The sequence below is a fragment of the Patiria miniata genome, unplaced genomic scaffold (genome assembly GCF_015706575.1).
Source record: "Patiria miniata isolate m_02_andy unplaced genomic scaffold, ASM1570657v1 HiC_scaffold_17, whole genome shotgun sequence".
NCBI lineage: Eukaryota > Metazoa > Echinodermata > Asteroidea > Valvatida > Asterinidae > Patiria > Patiria miniata.
The window spans coordinates 7,635,862-7,656,064 of NW_024037055.1; the positions used below are offsets into that span (position 1 = coordinate 7,635,862).

General features: G+C 41.2%; 1 protein-coding gene across 4 annotated transcripts in view; it reads right to left on the reverse strand.

Moving 5' to 3' along the window:
• Nucleotides 1-20,203, reverse strand: part of LOC119723710 — a 79,552-nt gene that overhangs the window by 4,733 nt on the left and 54,616 nt on the right. For 3 of the 4 annotated variants that reach the window (XM_038194506.1, XM_038194509.1, XM_038194508.1), the window contains 6 exons: nt 7,946-8,026; nt 7,114-7,358; nt 4,094-4,911; nt 3,319-3,648; nt 1,997-2,155; nt 888-1,017 (listed from right to left, as the gene is read on the reverse strand). In XM_038194506.1, the coding sequence (XP_038050434.1) occupies nt 888-1,017; nt 1,997-2,155; nt 3,319-3,648; nt 4,094-4,911; nt 7,114-7,358; nt 7,946-8,026 (1,763 nt within the window). The remainder of the gene's footprint in view (nt 1-887; nt 1,018-1,996; nt 2,156-3,318; nt 3,649-4,093; nt 4,912-7,113; nt 7,359-7,945; nt 8,027-20,203) is intronic. The other variant, XM_038194507.1, reaches the window with a different exon arrangement.

The window sequence follows — 20,203 nt, forward strand, 5'->3', positions numbered from 1 at the left end:
GCAAAGCTCATTAATTCATGATGCAGAGAAGCTTATTGATCCATGATCCAGAGACCGAGCGCTTGGGACATATTAGCAGATGAGCTCATTTTTCCTTAAACATGTTCCTAATTGGAGGTGAATTAAAGTACAGCGGCAACCGCGGTGCCCGTAATGATCTGTGCGGTGACAGTGACACGCTCCAACTCTAGGCGGTAATCTTGTGACGGGAGATTTGCCGATAGAGTCTGCCGTCGCTGGGCAAATGAAAACAAGCCCTAGGCAAGGCCTGGCATTTCCACACACACACAAACAAGAAAACGGAGGAAATAAACTGGGTGAATTATACGGGGCAAGAAAACAAATTACTTTTTCCCCTCTTGCGCCACTGTCAGTGTGATTTTGTGTCGGACTGCGAGTGGGCGATGGGTTCCTTTTGTCCAGGAACGATTCTTTGGAGAGGCAGTTCAGATCTCAGATTTCGTGATCACAAAACATTTTAAAAATAATATCAAAATGAAGCGAAAAATGAAGTGGAAAACTTTGTTCTCTTTCACTCTGAAATGTTGAAACGTATACATGTATACGTAAAGCCTGGGGGAAGTTCATCCTAACAGCTTATTTATTTTAAATCATAAATTTGAATGAATATTTTGGCTTACTCGCCACAGATCAGAGGGTAATGTCTCCAAGGTTTGTCGACTTCACTTATCTTGAAAGTTTCCATCACCTACAAGTTGCTACCCTCAACCATGCCTCGAGCACGCACACACAAAATTCCAAACCAAACAAAAAACACACAGCTCTTTATACAAGAATGCACCATTGCTAACACTAGTCCCTCAAGTGTTGCATTTGCATGCCTCTCCCGCCATATGTTTTCCTCCGTGACAAATGGACGGACTTACTTTCGATCTGCGAGTGCAGGTCGTTGACCACAAACTGTAGTTTGCTGAGGGACATGTTCCTGAGTGCCCGCTGTGTCAGCTTCTTGCCGTAGAGTCTGTCGCAGATGTCCGTCATGCCCGACACTCCAGCCTAAAACAAAATAAAGCGTCACTCACAGTGTAAAAAAAGTTGTCGTTTCACCACTTCAGGACGGGATTATTTTTTGCCGAAAATTTCGATTTTAAAAAAAAGGCAAAATATAGCAGCCAACTTCTGACAAACAGCCAAATGCCACAAATACTGATTCGCAAGAGTCATTTCAACGACATTTCTTGCCGAAACCTCATATTTTTCAACACTCCGGGGTGTGGAACGGAGTGTACACGTAAATTGTAGAACAATAGGCCGTGCACAGCAGCCAATTCAAGATGAACACACGATACGCCTCCACATACTCCACATACAGCAGAGATCCTCGTTAACGAAAGTCAGGGATGAGATGGTCAATTTGAAAAGAAATCTGAAAATTGGTTGAAAGTTCTGAAAGATGCATTTCTTCCTATACTTACAATGTCTTTCTCTCAGTTCAAAAAGTCTGGTTTCAGACAAAAAGTCCGAAAAATCTCATGCCTGGAAAGTGACTTTCAGGGGTTACATGAATTCGGGCGATTCACAATGCAGTGCGCCACCAAGAGTTTGCCATGGAGAGCCAACTTTTCAAGTTAACTGTCGACAAAATATGGCCCATGTGAATGAGTGTCAGTAGACACTTGAGCTAATTTGCTATAGATAGGGGCATAGCGTTCTGCTGCCTTACCAAAAATCACCATATTGATACAAAGAAAAGAAAAGGGCAAACATATACTCGAAGCACACATTTACGAAACTACTGACCGGAAAAAACGAACAATTTCAAACGTCCCGCGCTGCGAATTTGTCGACCATCTCCCACAGTGCACTGGGAAAAATGAACTCTCCGTGGCAAACTATTGGTGGCGCTCTGCATTGTGAATCGCCCGAATTAGCACGAAATATTTAAAAGTGGGAGAACGGGTTGAACTTTCAGATCATTCAACACAGAGTCACAGTCTTAGTTAGTGTGTTAGTGTTAGTGTTAGTCTACCCTCACCAATTCCGTTACCGGTGACTTTTTCCGTTGTTGTCTCTCCAGCTCCATCTGCATTCTGGCCAGCGGCTCGGCCCGGGCCAGAGCTACCCGAGCCTCGTCTTGAAGACGGGCCTGCTGAGTCTCAAAATCCTCCGCGTCTTGGAAGGTGACCGACGGAGCCTTGAGAAAGACAATGTTGAATTGTTAAAAAATTGAAGAACAAAAAATGACAGCCATAGAACTCGAACAGAATCGAGTGCCAGCGCATGCTCCAGAAAAAAAGTCAGCATTCAGTGAAGGGCAACCTTTGTGGAATGTCGTGTCCTTCGTTTTTTGAGTTTTTTTGTTAATGGGAATCGCCCATCACAAGGCCAGAGACCACTTAAGGTGTGGGCTACTAAGGAAAGTATAGAGAAAAAGTTACAGAGGGAGAAGATATCTTTTCATATTTCTTTTGAACTTTTTTGAATTGTGAACTGATGTATGTACATGTATACATGTAGTGGAATCCAGCGACCAGAATAAGAAGCTTTTACTGCTGTGGTGTCACGCTCGCGCACATGCTGCATGTGTTCTTCAAGACGAGGGGCACTTGCATTTTGGTACTCCTATTGGACGAAAGAGCACGAAGCACACACGCCCTACCTGAGCACGACTCGCCCGTACCTTGCACCAATGCAGAAAATGGCTGCCACCGGATTTGTACTATACTAGCTCCATATGGTGCCAATTGGAGATGACAACAAATTATTACAGTATATTACATGTAGCTCAAATCTATTCAGCACTGATTTCTTTCATTATTAACCCTTTACTTCAATGTCTGTTCTTCCCTGTAATTCCCCAGCATTGTAGGATTTTATGGGCTCATCAGGAAAACAAAAAGATAAACTGTCATAAGTGTATTGCAGGTGCTTATGAGTTACGGTGATTAAAGAATGTCGGCATCAGAGTGTTACGACTTTTCAGGCTGTGATGTATCTATGCACCTTAGGCCAAAAAACAAAATCTGCTTCCGATTACATGGCATTTGAAAATAGGGTACATGTACGGTAGGTAGATACGAAAAAAAATTTTGGGAGGGTAGGAATTTTGTGTGTGTACGATCTGGCGGTGTCGGCGTGTAGTCAAGGATAAAAGGTAGTAATTGATGGTTTTCGTTTTTTTTTTCCCTCATTCCCCCCCCCAAAAAAAAAATTAGGGTAGGAGCTGTCAAAATAGGGTGGGTAGGGAATGGGCAGCAGAACTATTATTTTGTTTGGCCTTACATAGTCTACGATATTTTTCAAATATTAAAAAATATCAAAAATTAAAAAGCTTTGACACTGTAAATGCATAGATACCTTGGGTGAGGTTGCGCTAGTATTACTGCTCTCCCTACTCAGTCGGATTCCGGCCCCTCCCAGCCTACTCGCACCCGTCACCCTCCCAAATCGATTCGCAACGTGCGACTCCTTCCTCAGATTCTCCTCAGCTGCCAGGATCCTGGGACTGTCCTCTTCAAGATCCGAGCCGTCCACGGGCTCGTTGACGAAGCAGATCTGCAGGTTCATCCCGCTCTGCAAGCGGGTGGACAGCTTGTCTTTGCTCTTGCCGTAAATGTCGCCCTCGGCCTCGTCGTCCGTACCCATGGCCAGCTTGCGCAGGATTGCCTGCCGCGAGTGCTTCTGGGTCTGGGGAGGACCAACCAGACGTTTTTTTGCAAGATGATTACGAATTCCTTTCAAATCGTGAATTTTTAGAGAATTAAATGCGAGGAATTGTCATCAACTTTGGGCATTTCAAAAATTTAAGCAAATAATTTCAACAATCACTTTATAATTCACATATTTCAATCTAGTCAACTCATACCTGTTATATTTAAATGAAATGTATCACTTAGAAAACCGTTATTGAGCAGTTACCTACCTTTTTGTAAAAATTTACCATCAACATTCTTTACACAAAATTTGAACATCAAACCCCATGTACACGTACATGTAGTTGGGATCAACAGTGCTGTATTCAATCAAAATCAAGTCAAACAAGTGTAGGATATTGATTAGTTTTGGGATGGGTAACACACTTGTATTGCTTAATATAAAGAGGAAATGGTTATTCTTGGGTTTCTTGTTTCACCTGTTTATAGTTCAGCTGCTCCTCTTCCTTTTCCATCTTGGCCAAGTGTTTCTCCAACGATTCCCAATCCAGCACAGGCATGGTAGGTTCCACACAGCCTAGATCCGTCTGTGGTCTGCTGCCTGTGACCCCACGGGTCAACTCTGAGTCCCTGCTCTCGGCGCTGGCACAGCGCTGGAGTTTGGGGTGAGTCACAGAGTGGCTTCCCGACGTCCTAATGGGAGAGGAAGCAGTCCTCATCAAGGCCTCATCCTGGCACTGAACATTCCGCTGGGGCTGACCCCTGACCTGTGAGTTTGTTTGGTGGTTCCTATCTCCAGTCAGGTCACAGCGCTCGAGGGGGACGTCGTTTGCATTGGGGTCTGAATCCACGCTGTAGTTTTCGTTTGGGTCCGAAGCATTCCCAGTCTCTTGCATAGTACTGGAGTTGGTCTCTTGGCTGTGTAGCGTACATTTATTTCTCAGATCCTCTCTTAAGATGTCTGTTTGTGGCACCTCCAGGATCAAATCAGAGTCCTGTCTCTCCACTGCGCCCCACTCCGGCGTGGTCGCACAACTTGAGCTCTCAATTTCACTTTCGTTCAGGTCCGAGTCTTCACAATCAGCAACGTCCCCTGACATTCCGTCGTCTTCGTCCATGGCGGCTGCGAATTCTTCGGCCAGGCTCAGCCGGTTCTTTTTCTTGTCGGTGACTTCCGGCGACGACTCGTAGACTTGGTTGTCGTCTAGCTCCACGCTGCTGCCTAGATCCTGCAGCATGGCGTGCTGGGCCTTGGAGCGCCGTGCTGCCGTCATGTTGATGTTGTCAGTCCTTATACCTGGATGGTAGGAAAATGACAAAAAGCTGGGTGAGTTTGATTACAAATACATCACAAGATCTTGACTGGTCAGTTGACCAGACGGAGAGAAAGATATAAGAACAAGTAAGTAAATGTGTCAAAAAGCCAGATGTATCACAGAAGTTGAAATTAACTTGTTAAATCAATTCCAGGTTTCCATTTGTCAGATGATGTACGGCTACTGACACTTCTCTGACTATTAAGAAAGACCATCATTTATACCCGAGTGGGCGGCAGGTGTTCGAGCCCCATCACACCGTTGCTTGTTTTCAATCAAATTCTTGAAGTCAAACCAAAGTAGGGAACAGTTCAATGACTTACAAGTTCATAGAAAATGCACCTTCATTCTTGGTCGACAAATTTAATTGCCTTTAATTAGACCGAATTTTAAAAATGCGCTGTTTGGGCCGATATATATCATTGCCATCTCCAATGGACGCCATGCATTTTAAGCTGAACTATGAGCTCAACCAACACGTTTCTAAGACTGGTTCACAATGTTCACACTCAGCAAGAAATCAAACATAATTGATGTAGATTTACGACATCCACGATTGAAATGATAGACATAAAACTTGATTCTAGTCAACTTGAACTGCAAACTTACTTTACTAAAAAGGTTTCACAACAAATCCAGGTTCCATTGTAACCTGTGTTCATATTTTAGTACCAAGAAAAGCTCTTTTTGCTGTGACACGAAATTTAAAAATAAAGAAAAAAAGACAACAGGTACACGCACACTATTCATTCAGTGCGGATCTACACGTTAACCTTTTTCACATTTTTTTCTTCTACTTCTTGTCTAAACTGCCACACTGAAATTATTTTCAATTACATCAAAAAGCCCTTTTACGCACTTACACTTCTAACCTAAATTGAATCACGTCTCCTCTTAAATGCGAGAATAAAACACTTGACTGGAAATATACTGCCAGGCAAAGAGCTCCAAGTCATGAAGAAAAAAGAAGACTGCACATGAAACATTATCCACCCGTGACATCACATCACCATGGCGATGGAAGGAGAACAACCTGTCCTTTCCTCCCCGCTGAAATTTCTCTCCCCCTAAAACAAAGTCCGCGGCCGAAGACCGCAATTTTAACATTTAAATCACCACATTAGGTAAAAACAACACGAATGGCTCAGCTCGAGCGTGACCCGTGCGGACCGTTTGTAGGGTCCTAGGGGCAGGGGCTTTTTTCTTTCTTTATCGTCTGCTTCAGCTTTGGTTGAGGGATACTACGGCGATGGATTACAATGAACAGGAAGACACATGGGCATTGTAAACTGGAGCGGAGATAGGATAAACAAAATCTATCGCGTGATATGTTGATGCGAACACAAAGTAAACAAGGCGTAATTGGACATACTCGGCTACTACATCAACGCGTATGCTGAATGCCTCTGGATGACTCAGAAGTGGGTTAAAGATGCACGTACACATTGAACAGCTAAAGGACAAATAACATACTCTAACTCCCACTGCAGATGCAATTTTATTTTTGTTTTCCTTTCAAATTAGAAAGGGCATTTCAAGATATAATTTTTTAACATGAAATTCTGATTTACATTTAAATACTTGGCACAGCAATAAATCACAAGGATGTTTTGCTCTTTAAACTACCGGTAAGCCAGATTCGCTACGCCAGCTTTATCAGTTTGAATATGGCTAACGAAACATTTTAATGTGACCTTTAATAACCTGTCCTTTTCTGGAAATGGCATCCAAACAGGTGCACTAAGGTATGTACATGTACATGTATGTATCTGACACTTGTGGAGTATCAGACCTAAACACATACACATGTAGACATACATGTAACCATCAGATGCTATGATTAAATACAGCCTCGTCCAAATCTCTTTGCCAGAGCTATGATCTACCGGTAGGTCTTGGTTCACTACAACTACAAGCTGGGCAATTCCAAAGTTTTTCGTTACGTGAGTAACCGATTTTGCGCGTCTTGTTTATCATACATAACACATTTTTCTAGATGTCATCTTTGGTGCCTAGGTAGGTTAAGGTTTACTCTATCTACCATATTAAATCTTTTCAGTAAGGTAATTACAGCCCAAGGAAACTCAAAAGTACATCAAAAATGTAACGTGAGTAACCGTGGAATTGCCCTGCTGGCAATAGACGTAGCCGTAGCTCTGAAAGCCTGTTTTATATTGACTTACCTGAGTCTGTTGAGACCCAATTGTGGTCTGAGCCCGATTGAGAATCCAACACTCTGTGGAGTCTTGCTCCCTGGTCCCCCTCTCCTTCCCTCAGGCCCCAGTCTGCTCCAGTCTGGTTACCATTCGCATCCCTCTCATCACCTCCCTCCTCGCCTCCTCCTTGGTTGCTATGGGCACGATCAGGGTCAGGATGCTGAACTGTCTTGAGCTTCCTTCGTTTGAACTGTCTCCAGGCGCGTTGGATTCTGCGATGGGGGTATGGATCCATCAAACGCGTCAATATCGACGGGTCCGATAAATGCCGGACTCCTTAAGCTGATGATCCTAGACAGAGCTAGCGGGGGGGGGGGGGGGTGGGGGGGGGGGTGTGTTGTTGGGAAAGGGGAAGGGGGGTAGGTTGGCACTCTACTTTTTGCCGATGGGCGGGTGATGAGGGGACTGTTTTCGTTCGTGTGAATCTTAGAGATGGAGGATTTAGCAGACAGCTCAGCTGTGTCTTGCTATGACTGCCTGCCTTGAAGGCAGTTGGGGTAGGGTTTGTTTTTATCCCCGCAGAGTTCAGGAGCAAGGGATATGGTTGGACAGCTAAGAGGTCCGTTATCGAATCCGAGGATCGGCTGATTCTATGAATAAAGTAATAACCGGGTTCTACTGGTTTCGTGCACCGCGGCGGTCCTCTGGTAGTGAACATGCGCATTTTTCTAATAAGGACACATCAGCTTCACTTCAGACTGAGCATTTGCATTCCTCTTGAGTGACTTGCGAATGGCGCACAATGTACACACAATTAGTTTAGTGCACACTTCAAATACAACTGCTACCTAGTACTCACGTTATCACGTGTGCTGTGTATCGCTGAAGTCTGTTCCGACGTATGCAGTGGTTCTCCTCAAACTCTAGCTCTAGCTTGTGACTGAAAACAGAAGAAGATTCAGCAAGAAAAAAGGATTTATTAAAATCTATCTTGAATTTGAACTACATGTACACACATTTTCTTCTAAATATTAAAAAAATGTCAGTTGATTCAGACAATTTTGATTACTCTCTTTTTTTTACACGCATGTACTGCAGGGAATATATTTGGACGGCAGTTTTTTTTATAATGTCAGTGAGGGAAAACACCGAATACTAAACTGAACATCACCTCATTCACCTGTGTAAAAATCACTCAAATGTCACGTCAAACGTTTTATAAGGAACAACAAAGTAAGTTTGCCAGCTGCAGTAGGTTGAGGCTGTTTTTCTGAGCGATTGCACATAATGGCTTGACCAAAATGAGTTACCGTTTACAGGATACAAGACTACATGTAGTTACTGTCAGAATGCGTCACTGAAAATATGTTTAAAGTACTGGATACAGGGGTTGTTTTCAATCATAATCTTGGGCATGTGCTGCATTTATTCCCGCCATTATCCTCACGTCTGCCCACAGGGTCTGGCATCCAGGCACCTCAAAAGCGTGCTGATTCGGGGGCCACTCTGTGCAGCTGTGCCCGGTGGCCCCGTTTCCAATCATCAGGACAAAATGAAATGCCTTCTTGACCCTTCGCTCAACATCGTTTCGGGGACAAGAAATCAAGACTGGATGATGATGAAGGGCAAATGGAATTCAATTCACAATTCCATATATTATTTTGGTACTCCAGATTTTATTATTTATATTTTTCAAAAGGGTGAGGGGAAATTTCTGCCAAGTGGCCACTCCGGAGTGTTAAATACCTCTCTTTTATGCCGCCAGCCATTTTGTAATTGCATTAAGAGCCATGACCTGTCTTAGTGATCTGGTGATGTGCTGTGTGCGTACAGAAGCATGAGGTACTGTTTAGTGTAAACCTTTATCAGTTTTATTTTCTGACGGAAACATGATTTCTTTCAAGGCAGGGTGGATCATTTGTCATTTGTGCATTTTTTTCATTTGAAGCAACAAAAGTGCTCAAAATCTTAAAGAGGTTGTGGAATGCTCGAAGACATTTCCGTCATTTTTGGGGTATATGTAGCCTAAGGTGTGATGAAATAAAAACGACTATTGTTTCTGTCATGAAATGAGTACAAAGGGTACTTTTGAGAGCTATTTTCCAGGTCCTGTTTCGACCCGAACGTGCAATTTGTGTAAAAGTCGTCGTTGCGGGCAGCAAACAAAACACAGTAAATCCTGACGTAATAAACAGGACTCGTTTATGCTACTCTGCATCGGGAGTCCTGTTTATTACATCACGATTTACTGTGTTTTGTTTGCTGCCCGCAACGACGACTTTTACACAAATTGCACGTTCGGGTCGAAACAGGCATGACAGGACTTGAAAAACAGCTCTCAAAAGTACCTTTTGTACTCATTTTATGACAGACACAATAGTCGTTTTTATTTCATCACACCTTAGGCTACATATACCCAAAAAATGACGGAAATGTCTTCAAGCATTCCACAACCTCTTCAAGACAGGTGTTTACCAACTAACCTGATGAAGTTTTAGCTCAGTCAATGCTGTACGTTCTGGGAAATAATATTCTAGGATCTCGATTTCAATTCAAAAGTTGCCGAGTCATGTTTTGTATTGTGCCCGAAATCAGCGTCCGGTACACATTCTCATTCAGCTAATTGCAGCTACGCAATGTCACTGAACCGACGAATTATAGCAATCACGCGCGTGTGTGCGTCACGCCAACGCTTCCGCGCACCCATTCACGGCTTCGCCAAATTAAAAATGAACTTCTAACGGAAATTTCCAAAAATACGTCTTCAGACGCATCTTTGGAAATGGCCTTATTTTATTATTTTCTTCAAAATTAAAGCATGCCAGAAAGAATAATTTCACAGAGAGTTTAGTGCCATAACTATCTTTAAACCAAGTATGCTTTTCAAAAATAATTTCGTCAGTTACTTTTTGGATAGCTGCAAATGATATACTCTACCTTTAAAAATTGTTTTTTCCTTTTTTTTCTGGTTGATAGACATATCACTCATTTTAAAAATTCTCCCTAAAAATACTGGTATTCAGAAGGAAAAAAAAGTAAAATTCTCACACAGGCTCAGAAAGTGTCTTGATGGTTAAATCTAATAATAAAAATAATAATTCAAAGCATTTATAAGGCGCGCAGTACGGTGTCTAAAAATAAAAAGTCATTCAAAGACGCCGGTCATTGAAAAGTCACTGTGTTTGTATATATTGAAAGTCACTATGTGCGAGAGTAAAACCAATTGAAAAGGTGGGTTTTGAGATGGCGTGAGAAACCTACAACCTGCAGAGAGAACTGGGTGAACATTAGTGCAATTTTAAAAGAAAATCAAATTGAGTCACGTGATATCTGGTCAAGCAGGACAAATGTGAAAGCTCATTCCACTACTTTCATTGTAATTTCATAGTTTCTGAAACAACCAGGTAGTGGTTCACTACACACAAAAAAAGGAATCTGACCAAAACAAAATGACAAACTAAAATAAAATGACAAATTTTATAGGTTACCTCTTCCCACATATATTGAATATCTTCTGTGGTCCTCACCAACATGTACACGCGCCAATAACATGAGTAGTAGAACTATCAGTATCAGAACGATGGACAAATCCATGAGTGTCGAGTCCTTGTATTGTTGTGTTGTCTCAAGAAATTTGATTCTGCATTGCAGCGACAGACACCCATGGGCCAATGGGGCACAAAGTATCATTGCTACCCCCTTGGGCTTTGAATGGCGCGTGCCAAATGGTTACAGCTTACAGACTGCGGATGGGCAATGGTTGATACCATTATTTAAAGTAGGAACGGTACAAATTAGTTGGTACAATTTCTGTAGGAAATATCTGTTTATTTTTGAGACGCAAGATTTAGGCCGTGCGCTTCCAAGGAAACATCTCAAAAGTGCTGGGCATTTGTTTCAGCAAGTTGGTTAGAAAACCGGGTTGGACATGGACTTCCAAGGTAACATAAACAAAGTTCCCTTTGTCACAGAATGGTTTCGTCCAATCACGCTCAGGCCGTGAACTTATTGAATTGCATGGTAACTCTGCCCGAATCGTCTACCATGCCCATCCCTGGGCCAAATTACTTCACAATTTCATTAGCGTGAATCGCCCTCGGCAACCAAGATGCCATAAATACACCCTGGGGGGTCTGCAACCGGCCACCGATTGGCCGTGAGGAAAGCCCTAGCACTGCCATGGTAATCTCCCGGCCGCCTCTTCTGTGCTGGTTTTTTCTCCCCCTTCATAGACCCCCTCCTGCCCACACTTTATGTTTAATTGCCTCTCAGTTTTCAAGATCTTCAAATTCTCACTTGGAAAAAAAAAAAAAGGAAAAAGGCCAGCGGAAATGTCGCTATTAGATCTCACGCACACGTGCCACTGATCAAATTGGAAAGACGCAGGATAAGGTATTGGATTGAATCTGAATCTCGTTATAGGATTACCCAACTATTCTTTACAAAACTGATCTGATTTTATCGCAAAAACTCACAATGGCCGATACTTGTCTCACGGCAAACGCACCATTAGGCCAAGGCAATGGGTAAATTATAGTAATGCACCAATAAAAAAAGATACTCTAAAAAGAAGAATATTAATATGAATTTTTTTTTTTTAAGTCTATTCAGGTTGAGGTTGGAGTACAACAAAATATATTAAATTTTCAGAGAAAACAGCTTCCAAAGTATTTCATGATTTTTTTGGGCCTTCATTTTAAAATTGAGCAATAGATTTCCCCTTGTTTCTCTGCTTATACATGTGATGCGATCAAGCTAAATGAGTCGTTTGTCGACCCAGGTCAATTTTTTTTTTACAGATTTGAAAAGAGCACAATCTCAGCATAACTGCTGTGAAAGTGCATGCTGATACCATATTGAGTTAAACAATTATGGAATTGGGAACACCCAGAGATGTGATGAAGTCATGTGATGAAGTGGCCCTATTTTGGCCTCAGGTCTCCAAATGAAAATTCCCGACAAACGACTCATTTCGCTTGATCGCATCACATATTTTATTTGTCCGATATGTCATAAAACCAGCTTGCCAATGTGATTCATACGTGAGATTTCACACTACTTGGGTAGTCCAAAAAAACCATCTACATGATCCCAATTTTCAAATTCTTATTTTTTGTTTTTAAACACATCAGGTCCAAGTTACATGTAAATATGCCCAAAACAGACACCTAAAGTGAAGAAGTGAATAAACAATTACTAGAATTCAAGTGTTTTAAAAACTGAAAGCGTGACAATGTAATTAAGATCATGTGCCACAGAGATTCAAATGAATCACAGCAATTTAATAAGCAACGTTTGCCGGGCATTTAGAAGGCACGCATGCAGAACACGTAGAGCTCTCGGGCCCAAAATTGAATGCCCCGATTAAAGGAAACCGGCCAATTAGGTCAACGCATCTCATTAATGGTGTTATTCGTCCATTGTAAGCTGACAGGAGGATTGCTGGGTTAATGAAGTGGGGGTAATGGAACTGTACATGTTGCACTTTGCAGCTCGGTTGCATGCTGGGCTTGATACTGGGAAAATACTAGTGAGGACTACTTTCAAATAAAGGTTGGTACGAGATACCGCTGGGTGAGTAACTTGATTACTCCAGAACTCGGAGTAGTTTACTACTCAATGTTTGACTCATGTTTTTTCATCTATTCGAGTACTCGTCCTGGCGCGAGTAGAAGTACCGGTACATGTACCGTAGGTACTCGCAAGTAGCAGTTTAGGGATGGCTTATACCATGTACATTGTATACATGTACGTCCCCTGCAAGCAGGGAATCTTTCTGTCAACCTCTCTCTCCCTAGGAATTCATTCGTCAAAAAAAATTCAAGTAAATGACTCAAAACATGCTGAAGAAAGTGGTGAGACTTGAACGCTATTTGCTTGTACAGTGTAGATGTACATGTAAAGTTACTTCACATCATTCTAATGTATGTCATTATTCTGCTTTTCTGGGAATTATATTATTAAGCACCGGTACTTTGTAAAGTTGGTTACGGGTATCCGAGCCCATAATCTGGACCGGTTCCTGACATCAGCGGTTGGGTATTGCGAGCCGTTATATTTCCTTGTTATCTGTGGTGAATATAAAATGGGTGAAAACTGTTCTCCCCATATTTTACAGAAATCAGAACCTTCTGATTTGTTTTCAATAGGAAAACTTCAACATAGGGACCATTCCTGTTGGGGGACATTTGGCAGGTATGACATGTACAATGTACATAACATTGAATACTGAACAACCTATCCCTTCAAACTCACTCATGCCACTTACCCACAACCCCAAAAGCAGAACATGAAAAAGAAAATGACGCAAATTACCCAAGACACAAACTTACTAAGTATCTAAAAACGGACTGACTGTTTCAGACAGACATGACAGACTGACCAGCTGACCTAAAGACTGACAGGTAACCATGGTAACCTACCATAAATCCAACTAAACAGTGAACACAGCACATAGCAGGCAAGGGCAAGGGAAAAGGTCAGCAACAGAGACACATGACCGTTAGCATTAGCAGAGTTGATTGAAGCTGTCAATTTCTTAAAGACTGCCATTTCAGTCAGTACAATAGTTCCCCGACCTTAACATGCTTATTGTCTTTCCACTCGATTACTCATATTCAGCAGATTGCAAGAACCCTCACTTGCCTCACAGCCCTGCGGAATTTGACAACCTTGGTGATGAAATCACATACACAACCATGACTAATCAAGCGATGACATGTAAATCTTAAGTGCATTGTTCAGTTTCTTCTTCAACGATGTCCCAAAGTTCACTGCATCAATCACATGATGCCTCTCGATTGCAATACCGTAAGTCGGCATGATAAAAATGTATCAGTCGAAGCGTGACTGCAGTTCTTAAAGCCAAACTTAAAAGAACCTTTAAGAAAAACTGCAGACCGCTTCCACGGTTACACGTTAATGATTCAGAGTGAAGAGAGTGCCCCCAAATCCCACGATATCCGAGACTAATAAACGCCAGCGCATGAAAGAGATTTCTTCTCTTCTGCAACGTAATCTCACAGCACCTCCCAAGGTTCAAAGTCTCATCCCTTCTCTTCTCAAAATGGCTACACTAGCGACCACGTCCGGTTAGACCCATTAATAATGAAAGACCACTGAAGGGTCTTGAAGTCTGTACATTAAACCTGAAGGTACACTTGACCTTAGTGGAGATGGAGAAAGCATCCGTTGTAAAATCGCAGTCCGAACTGCTTACGACTGCATCCCGTGGGCAGCCATCTTGGTACAAAATGCAGGGCTGGGGAGAAACTCAGGCTCATTTCATGAATACATTGCCGGTTCCCTTACAGTGGGCCAGTACACCCACAGATTTTTATTCAATGCAATGAATTTTTCCAAACACAGCAGAATTTATTGAGCCAATTTGTTTTTCCAGAAGAGGTCTATGCAGCTCCCACCATATCAATGGGGACAAAAGTATCTGCGTAGGAAGACCGCTTTGGAAATATTACCCTCAGAGGTACTTATACGGTATGTTGGAAGGAAATCCTGGAGGGAATAGAAAGCTGGGTTAAAACAACTACAGTACCGGTACATGTCTGTGTAAATTACACGTACCGGTATGTATGTATGAATGCATGAAATTGCATTGGAAATTGCAAGTACATGTAATTTGAAAGTCAAATTTTCTTCACTCAGACTAGAAGTTATGAAAAAATGATGAAGTTAAACACTGAAGACTACTACACGTATGTACGTGTATGTGAACATGCATGCAGAGCAGTATGTACATGTATGCAGTGTTTGGAAATCTCAAATGTTTTCTCCGTGTCTACCACTTTTAGCTCATCTTGTTGATGCAAGATTTGCTTAAGTTGTAACTTGTTCAACAATACAGCCAGAAAAAAAACATGAAAAAAAGATCAAATATGGTGTACATTCTTTGACGTATGTGTATACATGCATACACTATACAAGGATATTTTTTATACTTGGGAGTTTTCTTTACCGAATTTAGTAATTGAGGTTTGTGACTGTGATTCGAGGGGGATGGGTTCGAATCCAGCTGCTGGCCATGTGCTACCGGTACATGTTTTGCGATACATATTTTTGCATCTTTTTTTCAGAAACTGCCGCACAAAGGCAGCCTCTTTCAGCCTCCAACATCCAACCGAAATAGCCAAGGCATAAGTAAGCAACATTACTCACACCATTACCCAGCATGAGGCATCCTGGACGACGATTTCAATGCTGTCCCAAATGCCAAGTGCACAGGTCAGCCCGGCGAGAGACGACAATTCCTGGAATATTTATGACTTTTCTGCTCGCTGCATTTGATTTCTGGGCCACGGCACGAGACTAAATGGCAGAGCCTCGCCGCTTAAGAGCCACAAGGGTTCACCAGGATTTGTTCGTCGATAATATCCCGGATATATTCTAATTGCAAAAAAAAGTTTTCAGAGATTCTAAATTACATGTAGATTGAAACTTACAAAACAGCTTAATTTTATGCAATACGAAGACCAAGATTGGGTCAGAATAATCTGAACATCAAAACAAGTCTTCATTTTTTACTTTCAGTAATTTTTTTTTTGCCAGTAATTTTTTTTTCTCAGAATATGAAGTAATTTAAATTTTAGGTGAAAACTTGATCACCTTTTTAGGTAAATATGAATCATATTTTGACTTTTTTATCAAAGGTTTCAAATGAAACAAAAGTTTGAGGTGTGGTCTACGGTAGCAGGAGAATTTTCCAAAGTATATCAGTAATTTCAGACTTTGTAAATTCTGTCTCCCTAAAGAAATCATTACGCACGTAACGCTCATCTACCCTTCTTCAATTCCCTTTTAAAGTGACCTGCAGTAGGTTGACCTTTTTGACACGAAAGGAACACCCCTTCTTCACGTAGTAATATGCACAATATGACCCCAAATATTGATCCATGGTTCTGGCTGCCATTACACACACTCGGGAAAAAAACAGAAACGAGAACTCACACCGGAAAGTTTCAGAGCGGCGGAGTAGTCCCAACTGGCTAAACATTTGCATTGCAAGCCGGCACTAAATGCCTATGCAAACTGTCCGGTTCGATAACGCTCCTCCATTAATTCCATTCAAACCACAGATAGGATTTCCTGATACAAAGATGAGCAAGGGCAGCGTTTTGGGTAAATATCCGTGGAATTGTACGCTCCCGCGATCCCCGAGGAACTTATTCCTGTGGCTGTAGTATTGATCGATGATTGATCTTGAATTGTAAAACGGTAACTTGAATTTGGAGGGAGAAGATTCGCAAACTTCAGACTGTTCACTGTCCAAAATTACCTTCAAGGAAAATAAAATCAAGTATTTGGTTTCTTTTGACAGTGCATGCCGATTGAAGATTGTCTGAAAACATCGGTCTAACGTTAAACACAAAGGACTGTTGAACTTACAAAAAGTAGAATCAATAAGTAAAACATTCTGTCAGTTGTCACAATATCCGCTAGATGGACTGAGTGTTGATTCAAGGTGCTGCTTTCCAAAAAAAAAAAACTACACTCGGCCAAAAGACATTGAGGATTGAAAATGTGAATTTGCCAGAACACGAACGGCTATGCACTGCTTCTGCAGTCAGCGTATAAAGCTTGACCCTCAGGTGTGTACACACGTACATGTACTGCACTCGTATTTAACTGTACATCTGTACATGAACTCGTATAGCATACAACATGTGACTAGATCTATACTCCAGTCACATTATCTGACAACCCTTTTAACAGCAAAGTCTTTGACTGGACGTCAGCGACACAGTTCGTTAAAATCAATGCCGATAATTGGCGTGAACGCACTACCATCTAAAGAGTTACCTAAAAGCCCATTCAATCAATTCAAAACACTGCAGTCATCTGCATTGATTCCTTAGAAAAACAAACACTGAATAATATACAGTACATGTACGTTAACCTTTTGTCAGGTGGCTCTGGAACAGATTGTCATCCAATTGTGTACTACATGGATTTTGAAAATGAACATATTGCAATTTTTAAAAATAATGCAAACAGGTTGACCTTAAAATTTGAAGAAAAAAAAAAACATACAAAAACCCCGGATACTGTTGATGTACAATGTACATGTACCCCTGTATTTTCAAAATAAGATCTATTAAAATTATTAGGTGGGTGTGTACATGTACTACCGGTACTTGTATGTATGGAGAAATAACTCTTAAATTTGGGAAGAAAACTACATGTACCAGTATTTCGAAAGCGACAGACATACAAAATGTACATGACATACAATGTAGAATGTGAAAGTAAACGTTCCTTAATTTTCTCCGTATGCTTTCGTTTTCCAACATTTTCCACTGAAAATGTCTCAGAAGGTCTTGAGGCATCACATACATGTACATGTACATGTATCACAGAGAAGCCAGGACAAGTGCATGTCCAAGTGCTTATTTCAAAGCAGAAAGTTGTACAAATACAAATTTAAGATATAGTCCATCATTTGTAATTTGTGAATTTTGTTAATTTGAAGCAACAAAAGTGTTCAAAATCTAATGAAGGATACTGAACAACTAAACCCGATGAAGTTTCAGCTCAGCTTCAGCGGTATATTCCGAGAAAAACAGCATTCTCGGATCTCAATTTCAAATCAAAAGTTGCTGGCGGAATCATGTTTTGAATTGTTTTCAATTGCAGCTATACGCGATGTCACGCACTGATCCGACAAATTATAGCAACCGCGCGCGCATGTGTGCGTCGTGCCAATGCTTGCGCGCTTCGCCGAATAACAAAACGGACTACTAATTTAAATTTCCTACGGTGCGTCTTAAGGCGCACCGTTGGAAAGGCCTTCTTTCGTTGATTACTTCAAAATGACAGCTTGCCAGAAAGAATAATTTCACAGGGAGTTTATTCCACTTACTATCTTTCAACCAAGTGTGTTTTTCAACAATAATCACGCCAGTTACTTTTTGGATGGCTGCAAATGATGGACTATAGCTTTAAGGAGCTTTTTCATTCCCTATCGTTGCTCAGTTCTTTATGCAAGAAGCTCTTGTTCGCTTCGGGCAAGTCTGTGAAGGACCACAGGATCACTGCCTCAAGTAAGATGAATAATTCTAAATTCTCACGGACGATTCAGTGTGAAAGATAAGACTTGAAGCCCATGGGCTGAAATGACGGTGGGTCCGTTGAGCACAAAGAGGGCCTCATGAATAGCTTTTATGAGGACTTGTTCATTCTGGTCCAAACTGGCTTCATATATTCACACTTAAAACAGATGTAGACCAAGAAAAGGAGCCGCAATAATGGTTCGCAGTGGGGTTGGCTCCATTTCCATTTTTTTTTTTTTAAGATTTATGAAATTCTTTGAAACTATTTGAGAAGTTTCTCCATATTTGTTACTTTGATAATTCCATCCTCTACTTCCACTGGTACCAAACATGATTTGAAAATAGTTTGCACTAATTGTGCTCCCATCTCCAAAAAAACCTGTATTCAACTCATTTTCTTTCTTGCAAATCTGAGGGTTTCTTACAAAGTACTTTGTATGCGTGGCATTGTTTCCCCCCCCCCAAAAAAAAATGCAACTCCAAATTTAAAAGTTGATAAAAAAATGCTTGTTGCAACCAGCCATACAAATAGATTCAAGACAAATGCACTTTTTGAAGGTCTCACTGACATGTTCGTCATTTATTACTGAAATGCCCCCCAAAAAACCAAACAGTCGAAATTGTTCAAACACCTATCCCCGTCATGTGCCTTCAGTCATGATTTTTGTTTTCTTGCCAGCTATGAATTAGTTCTGTCTGCAATTCATCTTTCCACACGCCCACATCCCACTCAGTCCCAACTCTGAAGGATTATTGAGTTAATGCCGCAGCCTGTCAATTTCCCCAAGATTAATGAGCCACCTACCTACGCCGATCCAATACCGGCTTCCGACGCTTCCCATTCTCAATATCCTCCCACCTCCTTGCACCATCAAGTTTTGATCCACGGAGAGAGGAATACATACCGAGTCTTTGGAAAACTGATACAATGTATTACAGTTTCGTTTTCTGAGGTGTTTTGACGGGAATGCGAGATGGATATGGAAGTAAAACACATCGCACAAAACTCACTGTGCAGGTTATTCATGTCCCGTGAACATGTGTACATGTACATGTACATGGACATGGACATGACGTACAAAGTATGTACAACTGGTAACATACATGTGCAAGTTTTTCTTAAAAAGTCAACTGCTTTTAAAGGGAAGATACAACATTTGCAAACATCAAAAAACGAAATGATCAAAATAATCACGAAATACCTTACTGAATTGTTAGGGATTGACAGTCTAAAGCATCCTGTAAAATTGTGGCTCCTGGTGTGCTGACCTTTTCAAGAAAAACTGTATTTTTTCAACGCTGGTCGGCCGACCAGCGTTGGAAAAAAATGGCTTTTTTCCAAAACTGCTCCTAACTTTTCACTTTGTTATTCCGCATTTTCTTTGCAATTGATTACACACCTGTGAAGATGTACAAGCCTGCTAGACTGATTCTTTGACCTTACAATTCCCCAAAGTCTTTACATTTCTCCGTTTAATCTTAAAAGTGGGGTCAGGGAACCAGACTACAAGAACATGATTGGTTTATTGGTTTTTCCAGCATATACAAGCCCAAAACTTGAAACAAGTCAGTTTAACAATATTTGCTATAACATACTAATCCTCCGAATCCATTTATTTCTGAAAATTGCAGCAAAAGCAAATGTTGTACATTCCCTTTAACTGTCTGAATGTGAAAGAAACTTCATGTATTTGTCAAACCAGAGAATTTTCACAACAAAACAATATCATTCTTAAGCAAGAATAACCAAAGGTGCATATGTTTTTGTTACCGGAACAAAACAAAAGACTCCTACATGTATATTCTTGCTGTTGGTTGGGAACTTCTAAAACATCTCTGTACTTGTACTTACATGTACATACATGTACACGTCCAAAGAGAAGAAAAAAAAGAAAATTCAATTAATTACATGAGTCCATAAAACCCCAAAAGAAAAAAAAACCTGCACGCTCTAATTCCAACGATTAGCAATTATTCGGGAATGAGATGGATCCTAATGTATGCTTAGCCAGTGGATGAATAAACAGACTGCTCACGGCAGACTTCCAGAAACA